The sequence below is a fragment of the Otolemur garnettii genome, unplaced genomic scaffold (genome assembly GCF_000181295.1).
Source record: "Otolemur garnettii isolate 467f Iridium unplaced genomic scaffold, OtoGar3 scaffold00032, whole genome shotgun sequence".
NCBI lineage: Eukaryota > Metazoa > Chordata > Mammalia > Primates > Galagidae > Otolemur > Otolemur garnettii.
The window spans coordinates 8,661,094-8,673,448 of NW_003852427.1; the positions used below are offsets into that span (position 1 = coordinate 8,661,094).

Genomic DNA, 12,355 nt, shown 5'->3' on the forward strand with positions numbered 1-12,355 from the left:
AAGAATATTGTGTGACAAATTTATCCTGAAACAAAATAGTTGTTTTAAAAAAGGTAAAAGGCAAGACAAAAGTTAAAGAAAATTTAAAATGTTTGTCAATTGTCTGTGCAGGATAAGTGAAACTCATAGAAGAGATTTTGTGAGGAAGTTTACATGTGATCCACTTGACTATGTATTTCCTTTAGAATCTTTTGGTTTATAGTCTTGGTTGAACAAATATTTTAAGCCTTTGATATTTGACAAACCTCCCAAAATCAAAACTCTTAAATTTAGGGCTTGGTACCCATAGCACAGTGGTTGTGGCGCCAGCCACATGAACTGAGACTGGCAAGTTCTGAACCTAAGAAAAAACAAATCAGACTTACTTGATTTGTTAAAAATATATGGGAAGCATTGTCAGATATGAAATGGTGATTTTGTGTGAGTTATAATTACATATATATGTTTCAATATTATAAGACATTGGTCTGTCCTCATCTGTAAAGCACTGATCTGTCCTAATGTATAAAACATTAATCTGTCCTAACATGTACTGTCGGTAATAATTTTAAACCTAACTTCAGACAGAACAGAAGTCAGTTACATAGAACTGGGCTAGTTTGTTATAGCTTTTTGTTCAAAATATCGTTGGCTCTTTCTGTGTTCTGTTTTCCAGAAATCAAGAGAATGATTTTCTGTCTTTTGAGCTCTTTGTAACTTTTTAAGCAATGCATATACTTATGAGCAGAGTTTAAAACATGTTTTTTTTTCCTCCTTAATTTCTCCAGAATTTACAAGCCATTTGTAAGTATTCTTAATTTCTAACAATACAGTTATTTGCATAAGTTCAATAAGAATCTGTTTTGTTCTGTAAGACATGATGAAGACACTGGTTATTTTACCAAAGCTTTGGCTGGAATAACATTTCCAAAGATGTCCAATAAAAAGCCCTTTGGAAAACTGGCCAGATACCCATCAGTAACATTTCCTGATCTGTGGGAAGTAACGAAGGTAACTTCCTGATAGGTCTGGGAGTCAAAATATGCTTGGGAACCTCAAGAAAAGAGGAATTTACCCAATGTATACAGGTATCTAATAGCACAGATGAAACCTGGGCTTGTGAAAAGCTTCAAGTACAACTGAAATCCCATAGAAAGAATTCCAGCAAAGCCAATTTTAAAGGGAGACTAGATGGCTAATAATTAGTTATTCTTGCTGCACTTTATGCAAATAATCAGTATACTGAAAGTACAGTTTATTCTGGCAAATGAGTTAGTTCAGCTATAATTTGTCTTAAATAAAAAGAAATTGGAGAGAAAAAAATAAAAAATAAATAAAGGAGGCTGTGGCCCACTTGTATTAGATCCCAGCTTTGTCTATACTGTCAACTCATAAAATGAGACATAACTGTTTTACTAAACTGATCTGTTAAATGGGACTAAAAGACTGGCCAAAAAGTAAAAAATTATATATAGTAGTTATCTTTACTCTGAAGACTTAAAACTCAACAAAGGTCACCTGTTAAAAATTTGTGCAGTATTATAAATATTACTGAGTAATGTGCATAAACAAGGCCATAAAAGCAGGAATCGGTAAACTCTGCCAGAAAGCAAAGTTTAATTAAATATAAGCCTTGCCACCAGTATTGTTCAAGAAACTTTCATCAATCCTCTGCAATTTAACAGGGACTCCTTAAAAAAAAAAAACCAGAGAAATTGAATTGAATAGCCACTTAGGTAATTAACTGCATTCTACTATATAGCAGCTGCATACCTCCAACCCAGAAACTGAGCTTGGCCATCAAAGTCGGAAAGAAGAAGCCGTAAATCCACTGTCCCCACAACCAACAAGATCAGAAAAAAAAAAAATCCATAAAAACTTTTATTCAGACAAACAGTCCTATAGGGGAGTGGGAAATTATTACTGTAAAAACTGAAGCTGTAAAACAGGTTACCCAGCTTATAAGCTCCTCCCACCCTCTGGCCGTGTCTCCTAGTTACTTAATAACTCCAAGAAACTTAATTCACATATTCCACTAGTTTAACACCTTACTCCATAGTCATAAATACCACAGCTCTAACCACCAAGCCCCTCAGAATTAACCTCATCATCTTCAATTCAGATGAATTAAGGATTTAATTCCCAAGAAGACCACTGGGGAATGCTGCAAGCACTCCCAGCCCATTCCCGCCCGCCCTCTCCTGTTCCCCTGCCCTCTCCCATTCCTCATCCCTCTTTCCCAGCCCGTTCCCATGCCCCCCAAGAGTTGAAGCATGGGAAGTCCCAAGTTTCACAAAAAAACCCCCAAGTTCTCAGTGGAAGAACAATGGTGGAAATCCACCAAGGCTGTATTAATCAAGGTTACATAACTATAACCATTGTGATTTGAGATACCACTGTCAACCAAAGCTGTATTAATCATTGTTACATAACTGTAACCATTGCTGTATCCATGACTACTCCAAACTGTAACCACCCCCCAACCAGCCACTGTATGCTTTTGTAGTATGCTTGCAAAAAAATTATATAAGGCAACTTGCCCATTGCTGGGACGGAACTATCTCTCAAGACAGTCCCCTGCACAGATTCAATAAATTTCTGATTGATTGCATTTAAGGGGGGTCCGACTCTATATTTTCAGGTCTAGGGGTATTACAATCAGAGGTAAAAGCCTGTGATTTTTAGTGGGTATCATGTACCCCCAGCAAACATTTGGGGGTACATTTTGATTTAGTCTTTTTATTTCTCAAACCTTTGACTTGGTGAATCCATGCAATACTTTTTCTTTTTTTTAATTCAAGCAGCATGATAATGTGAAGAGAGTACAACCTAGGCCTGAAGTTTGGTATAGCAAATTAAGTTCTTCAGCCTCAGTTTCCCAATCGCAAAAATTGAGGCAATTACTTATTTTGTTGTCTTAGTTGTTAATAACTAAAGCATTATCAGTGTAACTTAAGTCCCACATACCCTTCCTGTTCCCATTCTCCTCCCACATTTGATCATCATTATTGTAAATTTGACTCTTATTGTACAAGTCTGCATTTTTTCACTACATTGGTATATATTCCTTAACAATATATAGTATTATTTTAAAATTTAAGCATTAACACATTCTGTATTTCCTTCCTGCAACATGATTTCCCTCACTCAACAATGTTTTTGTCCTGGCTATCTTGGGGTAAGGGTGGGGTCCATAGCAGGAGTAGAGGAAGAGGTCAAGAACCATCCTGAGCTCAGGCCCAGCATTATCTGGGGACAAACATTTCCCTTTCTTGTTCTTGAAGACATTTACGTTCACTGATTTGGCATGTATTTATCAAAGCCCTCTTTTGGGCTGAAGACACCCGTCTGCAAAGAGTGGCACCCACTTCTTCCTGGCTGTGTTCTCCACTCTCCAGACCAATGATACTCAGCCTGCTTTGGGTAATGGTGGACTCCTACTAGAGAAAGATCCCTGAACAAACCTGTCTCAAGTTCTATTCCTGGAATTCTGAGTTTAGACAGCACTGGGAATGGGGAGTTCAGAGACCAGTGCTTATCCTCAGTTGTTATTTCCAAGAAACTGGACTGCTCTGAGCATCTGTCCCATGGAAGTGAGCTCCAAAGTGGCTGCCATCTGGCCTTGGCTTGAGTGTGGAGTAACTGAAGAGGCATTTTCCCAGACTTCATGGTACTCCCAAAGGTATGGAAAACCTAATGAGGGCACTCCCTCACTATACATGATGGGGCTGAAAAGGAAGGAGAGAAGTCAGGGAAGTGGTTATAAGTCTCAGCCTACTCTTGCAGTTGGTTTGTCTACTGACTTGGCCATATCTTAAAATCCCAGCACCAAGTTCCAAAGCTCAGTGCCGCCCATAAAGAAGAGGCCTACACAATCCAAGAACAGCCAAAACCAACTCACCCATTTATTTGACCAAGAACATTTTAAAGACGACAGAATTAAACAATCTTTAATAAAATTCCTATAGAAAACTCAGTCTCAGGGCAAATACACACTTCTCTTTCTCGTATAATCAAGGATTGAGAGCTCCCAGTTTCTTTGGAGAAAAAGCAGTAGTTCTGCTGGATGTTACCAGTACTCAGAAAGAGCGTCCATCTACACATTCAAACCAGTAGTTCCTATTGCACATATTAACATTACTTGCCGCCTAGCACCCTAAATATATGGTACCTCAACAAATAAATTAAAGATTTCCAAGTGACAGGAAATCATTTCAATTTGAACTAATATCCTTGAAAAATCACATTATTACAAGTTTTAATAAATACAGTAAAGATAGTTGGCATTTTATTAAAATACTGAATCTTAGATCTGGAGTTTATTCCATAAATAGGTTCCTTTTTATTTGCTTGCTTTCTTGGATACATTTACTCAAGTATTATCCTCTATGAAGTGAATTCTTTCATAGATACCATATAAAAACTGCATTAATATGTGCCTCATTATAGAAGCAGCTGGAAGAACTGGATCACACAGTTAACTAACTGAAAAGTAACTTAAAAAAAGCTCCGCTTTGTGTAAAACTTTAAAACACAGGCTGAAGAATCCCAAAGAAATATCTTTTTATATAGAACTCCCACTAGAAATTTTATAAATATATATGCAGCATATCTATATATATATATATATAATATTTGCCTCAAGATTTTCAGCAATTCTGGTTGGAATGATGCTATTATGGAGATAAATATTAACAAAAGAATTAATGAGTTTCCACAGGTTTATAAGATTTCTTTTGAAAAAAGTCATAAATTCAAATTATAATAATTTATAGTCTACACAATTTAAAAGGGAAGAAAGACGCCTTTCTTTTAACCCTCATTTGGAAAACAAGAACAGCCACTGGCCCTCAGGTGTGGATAAGTTATTGGCCAAGTGATAATACTTGCTTACAACACTGAAAAAAAGTATTTACACCTTTCTGGGAAAGTACCAAACATTGAAAAACAAACAAATCAGAAAACAATCCCTAGTTGCATTCCATGGCGTGCAAAGTCAGCAGGAAATGATTATCCATAACGTTGACAATTTTCATGATGAGTCTTGGAAGCATTCAAAAAGCAGGGGGTAGTCATCAGGATTTTTCAGATTAGATTCTGTGGGATGCCTTGATCTTAATTTAAATCTGAGTTCCAGGATCTCATTCCCTTTATAACATCTCTGGCAAGGTCATGTTTGATTTAGTGCAAGTACAAAATAAAAACAAAACGAAACCAACAAATACATTATGAGCAAAGGCTGATCGTTAAGATCTATAGTCTTTCCGAACTGTGTGCGCCATCCAGTTCACTTTAGTAGTCCAGCTTTCCCTGAGTGCTTCATCAAATTTCTGCTTAAATTGTTTAAGGGCTTCTTCTTCACTCTTCCCTAAGGCAAGAGAGTCCTAAAACAGAAGGAGAAAGAAATTGGACTTTATATATCCTTAGAAGAGATGCATAAGTACCAAACATCCTCATGTTCTTATTTAAATATGATTTGTAGCAGGGAGAACACCAAGGTAACATGACCTCTGCTAAAGGGTTTTTAAAGAAGAAGAGAATTTATAAATACTGAAAAACCCACACTCAGCTGCTTGCAACCACCACCTAAATCCAGAGTTATTAAGACCCTGGCAAATGAAAGTCACGCTGCTGAAAGTCAAAGTGCCAAAGAGCTGGTACCACATGTCTTCCAGTATGTGGGTGTGAAGTCCACTGCCCCATACCAGTCTTCTTTATGCCCGTCTACTGATGAGAAAATCTGAGTTAAAGCTCTTTCAAAATTGCTCCTTCATATGAACTTTCCAGATATTTTCCCTCCTGGCTAAGAACCATCTCAGAGGAAATGATTTTGTTCTGCTCCCTTCAGATATTTGAATGAAATACACAGCTATACCTGAGTTCCATGCCCACAAAGTCCAATAAGGAAAGGGAGTTTGTACCTTAAGATACTGTATGTCCTTGACTGATGTGAGCTCAGGAAGCCCTGCAGTCAACATCAGTGCAAAGAGAGTGATGAAGAGATTCCCATGCCGTCGTAAAATCAGGTATGCATCTTCACAACACTGGCGGAACCTTTGGTCAATACGGCAAACCACATGAGCAGTGTTAAAGAGGAGAAAGCAAATTTCGTAAAGGAAAGCAAATTTCTAATTTCTATTAGAGCTGAAAACTTTTGCCAAACTTAAGGTTCATTTCTGATCTTCTGTGTAAATTGTCCCAGGACTAAAATTTACATAAAATAATCAGGTTCTCTAAAATCACATCTATCTTTTTCAAAAACAAAACTAAACAGAAATTCTATGGCAAAAGGCAATGTAACACCTCACCTAAGCTTCAATGAGACACAGAACTGATAATTAAACCATTAAACTGATAATTACATGAGGACTGTACTTCTGCATTCTATATTTGTGGTCTGACTCCAGAGACTAATTTCTTTAACATCCTTTCAAATCAGTGTCAATGCTTTTGCATCGCTCTTCCCACTTATCTTGCCTTCCCTCTCTCCTCCTCAACAGGACCATCCAATCTTATCCCCCTTATTTTGCCAAACAGAAAACTGAAACCAGGGTAGTATATTCTGCAGAAACCCAGGCAGAACTAGAAAGACAGCAATCATTTGTTTACCATGTGTTGGTTATACATAGTATATGATATATCCCTAATCATAACAGCCCTGTAATTTTATTATTTCTGTCCCCTTTTTAAGATGAAATAAAGCAAGAAGACAAGTAATATACTTGGGAACATGTAAGTAGTAATTGTCTGGTCAGACCCCCAGCTCCCTCACTGTACTTCATACAGAATGACAGCAAAATGCTTGCTTTCTCAGCATATTACTATCAAATGTTTTAACATATTCCAATAATTTTCTGAAATAGGTAAAAGGTAGTGTATTATTGGAACAAAACAATGGAACATTTTGAATTTCTTGCGTTCTGTTTATCCTTCCTGAGCATTTCTGAAGCAGCATGGGATCTGACAGGCAAATCCCCCTCCCCCAAAAGTTTACTGTTATCAGACTGAATATATCCCAGATCCTATATCTCAACTAGGAAATGCGAGTCAGGCTGGTCAGATGAGAAAGTGTCAGGCATGTTTGGCCTTGACATGAGGGCGATACTTACCGGCCAAACTTTTCTGTGTTTCCTGTTTTTCCTTGCTGAATGACATGAATGAAATCATAAGTAAGAATAAAAGGCACGCGCTCCCTTTTAATGCCAAATTTAGATTTGAAATTTCCAAGAATATGTCCAAAGTCAATGTGGAAGAGCTGGAAAATAAATGGGATTTAACTTTGCTTATGTTTCTAGTGAGGTTCAAATAGAAGATCTCCATTGTCCTAGATCCTCAAGCCCTATAGCCAGGGGTTGCCAACCTTTTTATTCCCTCTGCCTCACAGCAGAAGAATACCTGTCTTGGGCTACACAATAAATACACAAACATTAATGAAAGCTGATTAGGAAAAAATAATATGTCTGATTTTTTTTTTTTTTTTGGGCTAGGCCTACCACCTCTAGCATATGGGGCCGGTGCCCTACTCCTTGAGCCACAGGCACTACCCAAATATGTCTGATTTTTTTAAAAGTCAAATATTTTTGTAAAACTTAATCAAAAAGAGTACATTCTTGCCCCACTAGCTCCGTCACCTTCAGTGCTACTCCCATGGGCTTAAAAATAACTTCTCCTAAATAAATAAATAAATAAATACTTCTCCTTACTCTTTCATGCGTTTTTCTTGATTAAAAAAAAATAGTATGTTAGGGCCAGTGCAGTGACTCACGCCTGTAATCCTAGCATGCTGGGATACCAAGGAGGGTAGATTGCTTAAGACAGCCTGAGCAAGAGCTAGATCTTGTCTCTACTAAAAATACAAAAATTAGTTGGGTGTTGTGGTAGATACTGTAGTTCCCTCTACTCAGGAGGCTGAGGCAGGAGGATCCCTTAGGCCCAAGAGTTTGAAGTTGCTGTGACCTATAATGCCATAGCACTCTACCTAGGGTGACAGAGTGAGACTCAGCTTCAAAAAACAAAAACAAAGTTTATGCTTTAACTTCCTAATTTTAGATTACTATTCCTATTACAGAAGGTTAAAGGTTTAGTACTCCTGTGGTAAAATAATGCTACATAATGTGATACATTATAATTTCTAGCTAAATCAAAAGTCAGTGTCCACACTTTTCAGATTAGCTAAATACACATCAAAGCTAAGCAATGTGACAGTGTATACTGTGACTACATTTCCTTTTCCTTAGCTTGGCATTCTATCATTAATTCTTCCTTAAATATCTACAAATAATTTTCAAAACTGGTTTTCAAACAGATTATCTATTGGTTTCTTTCTTTCTTTTTTTTTTTTTTTGAGACAGAATCACTTTCTTGCTCCCAGTATAGCGCTGTGGCGTCATAGCTCACAACAACCTCAAACTCAAGGGTTCAAGTGATCCCCTTGCCTCAGTCTCTCATGAGGAGCTGGAACTACAGGTGCCTACCACAACATCTGGCTATTTTTTTTTTAGAGACAGGGGTCTTGTGAGCTCAAGTGATCCATCCACCTCAGCATCCCAGAGTGTTGGGATAACAGGCCTAGTCCACCACACTTAGCCTACATATTGGTTTCTATCTTGGATGGTTGTTCTCTATCTAGTTTTGCTACAGAACCATCATCCTGGGCTTTCCCTATACTTTTTTTCCCATCTGAAACCCCTATGTCCTGAGTCCTACATCACATTCTCTTGTAACTGAGACCAGCCAGGGTCCTCATCACTGGGGCTACTGATATTTTTACGCTGTATAATTCTTTATCATGGAGTCTGTCCCATAAACTGTAGGGTCTTTAGCAGCATCCCTGGCCTCTACCCACTAGATCACCTCCCCATTACAACAACTAAAAATGTCTTCACACATTCATAAATATCCCCTTAGCAAAAAATCACCCCAGATGAGAACTAATAGTTTACGCTTATTCTGGTAGATACCTTTTTTATTTATTTTTTTTGGCCGGAGCCGGGTTTGAAACCGCCACCTCCGGTATATGGAGCCGGCACCCTGCTCCTTTGAGCCACAGGTACTGCCCTGGTAGATACCTCAATTTTTCAGTTTTCTGAGAAAAGATGAAAAGGAGGAATAGCTTTTGAAACCTGGCACTTTTGAGATGTTTTTATTCTATCCTTCATACATGATTGATAGTTTGGTTACAGAATCCTAGATTAGAAGTCATTTTCCATCAAAACTGTGAAGGGTGACTTTCACTGTCTCAGAGTTTTCATCGTAGCTATTGAGAAGCTAAGCCATTCTGCTCCTAAACACCACTATGAGGCCTGCTGTGTATCTGGGAAGGCTTTAAGACCCTCTCTTAATGCCTGATGCACTCAAGTTTCATGATACAGGTGTTTTTCATCCATTTTAAAGGAACTTTTGGGTACTCTAGATATTCATGAGCACTGGCTCTGTCTTCCTCTTCTGCTTCTTTCTGGAATTCCTATTAGGCTGATGGTGTACTTCCCTGGACTGAGTCTCTAGTGTTTCTGGATTTTTTTCTTTTTATCATGTTTTGTTTTGGTGATTAATTAAGGTATAGTGTTTTCTTTTTTTAATGAGACAAACTGTCTTGGCTTACATCCTGATACATTCACTCTTTGTTGCCTGAGTTTCCTCATCTATAAAATGGAGATAATACTATCACTTATTCTGTAAAGTCATCATGAGGATCAAGGACATTAAGTATAAAGCACTTAAACCGTGCCTGTCACAAGACTGTTTACACTACTTCTTTTTGTTTGTTTCTATTTTTAATTTCTAAGACCTCTTTCTATTTTCTGATTTTAAAAAAAGTACTCATTATTGCTTCATAGATACACCACCTTCTTTAAAAAAAAAAAAAACTTAAAAAAAAATCCTCTGTGTACTGCAGTTACTCTGTTTTCCCAGAGTTCTTTTCTGCCCCCATTTTGCTTCTTTGGGCTCTGTTTTTCATGGTAGAGGCTTCCCTCAAATGTCTGCTAATCCAGTAGAGAGCAGAACGGTGGTTACTAAGGTCTGATCTAGAGCCAGAGTTCATACAGTAATCCAAAGATTTAATTCTAGTACATCCCTAGTGGCAGGGAATTCCCAGGATGGCTAAACTGAAAAATTATCCAAGATATCTCATATGTCTTTGCTTAATATAAAAAAAATTTATAAATAACATTAAGTCATTATGAAAAATAAGACTATTTTTTCCTGAAAACTAAATACTTCTTCATGAATAAAATGACCTAACTTTCCTAGCTACCCCCAAATGCTATTATTAGCACTACTTTTCTCTCTATTCCCAAATATGATTAGGTTTGATGGTCTGAAGAGGAAAATGACTTCAGTAGGGCTCATCTCAACATTTTCTTACCACTGGTAATACATTCATCACGTTACCTATTCCTTTTGCATCCCAAATATAATATCTTTTTTTTTCCTTTTTTGAGAGACACAGTCTCACTTTATTGTCCCTGGTAGAGTGCCATGGCGTCATAGCTCACAGCAACCTCCAACTCCTGGGTCTAGGCAATTCTCTTGCCTCAGCCTCCCAAGTAGCTAGGACTACAGGCACCGGCCACAATGCCCAGGTATTTTTTGGTTGCAGTTTGACCGGGGCCAGGTTTGAACTCTCCACCCTCGGTATATGGGGCTGGTGCCCTCTTCACTGAGCCACAGGCGCTGCCCCCAAATATAATTTCTTTATTTTACTTTATTATTCTTTTTTGAGACAGGGTCTGGGCAGGCCTGGGCTGGTTTCAAACCTGCCAGCCATAGTGTATGTGGCCAGCACCCTAATCAATGAGCTATGGGCACCAAATCAATTTTTCTATTTTTTGTAGAGACAGGATCTTACTCTCATATAGACTGGTCTCAAAGTCCTGACCTCAAGCAATCTTCCCACCTCAGCCTTCAAAAGTGGCATTACAGGCATAGCCACATAGCCACCATGCCCTGCCCCAAATATAATTTCTTATATTGAAAGAATAGGCCACATTTAAATAACTACAGTAAGTTTTTCAATAATTTTTAAACATTTAAATAAATGCTTATAATCTAGCTTTAAGCAAACAAATGAATACATATAGCAGATGGTACATGAAACATGAGCTGGTGGGAAATAAAAGGAAAGACAATATATCTTTACACGACTCCAAGAGCCAATAAAGAATCTATCTGAATTTCAGAGGAGATGATGCTGTACCCAAGGAATAGCATCCCAAGACCCTTGGCAGACACTGTGGAGCAACCTACCTGGCCAGTTTTTTTGACCATGATGTTATCACTATGTCTGTCACCAATCCCAAGGACATAAGAAGCTACACAGTAGCCGGCACAGGACAGGGTAAACTCTTCAATGGCTCGGTCCAGGTCATCCCTGAAAGTGAAAAAAGAACATTAGCAAAAAAGGTTTTCAGCCTCCAGATATGTAGGGTGAGATCCAAACCACAACTGTTTCCTTTACAATTATGAGAACTGTAACACAGAGCTGCCAAAATCATAGGAGAGAACTTGCTAGATCAGCCAAGGGGAGTGAGGATGTTATTATAGGAACAAGTCAGAAAAGAATCAGCTAGCTTCAAAGATAACTGGGTCTCAGCCACCCACATTTCCTGGGAATGAGATTTTGGTGGGAATGGGGTCAGCTCATACACACAATAAGGTGAAATGAGACCACGGCTTTGCTGGATCATTCTGGGGATATTTTTGTTTGAGCTTCCAACCATTTAAATCACTGACTTTAATTAGAAGTGAGTAATATAGGCCCCTTGGAGACAAAGCCTTAAGAAAAATTTTGGAAGCTGATTCTCATATATAAACCTTTGATCTTACTAATGATAAAATTCAAGTCTGACTTTGAGGTCTTTAGCCAAAAATACATGCAGAGTATTTCTTCCTTACTGTCAAATTCTAGTCTTTTCTATATATTAGCAATTTTCCAACTCCAACCCTAAATAACAAAATTCCAAGTTATATCATTATACCTGAAATATTTCCTCTAAGACATTAAAGACTTCTAATGGAAAAATGGTTACAATATTTGTTTGGCTTTTTGTACAGAAAAATGATAATTAAGAATAAACTTTTACCATAAGGACACTTGCACTAGACTATCGCAGCTCAATTTACAATCACCAAAATGTAAAAATAGCCTAAATGCCCACCAACCCAGGAATGGATTAATATTAATAAGCTGTCGTACATATATACCATGGAATACTATTCAGCCATTAAAAAAATGGAGACTTTACAGCATTTGTATTAACTTGAATGAAAATAGAACATATCATTCTTATTAAAGTATCACAAGAATGGAGAAACATGAATTCTATGTATTCAATTTTGAAATGAGGACAATCAATGACATGGTGGGGGGTGGGGA

At 37.7% G+C, this 12,355-nt stretch overlaps 1 protein-coding gene across 1 annotated transcript in view; it reads right to left on the reverse strand.

The window, feature by feature from the left end:
- Nucleotides 1–3,851: 3,851 nt before the first annotated feature.
- PIK3CB (phosphatidylinositol-4,5-bisphosphate 3-kinase catalytic subunit beta) overlaps nt 3,852–12,355 on the reverse strand; it is a 71,014-nt gene continuing 62,510 nt past the window's right edge. The window contains exons 14-17 of the mRNA XM_023512994.1: nt 11,227–11,350; nt 7,089–7,234; nt 5,901–6,033; nt 3,852–5,363 (exon numbers count right to left, since the gene is read on the reverse strand). Coding sequence (XP_023368762.1) covers nt 5,226–5,363; nt 5,901–6,033; nt 7,089–7,234; nt 11,227–11,350 — 541 coding nt within the window. The 3' untranslated portion in view covers nt 3,852–5,225. The remainder of the gene's footprint in view (nt 5,364–5,900; nt 6,034–7,088; nt 7,235–11,226; nt 11,351–12,355) is intronic.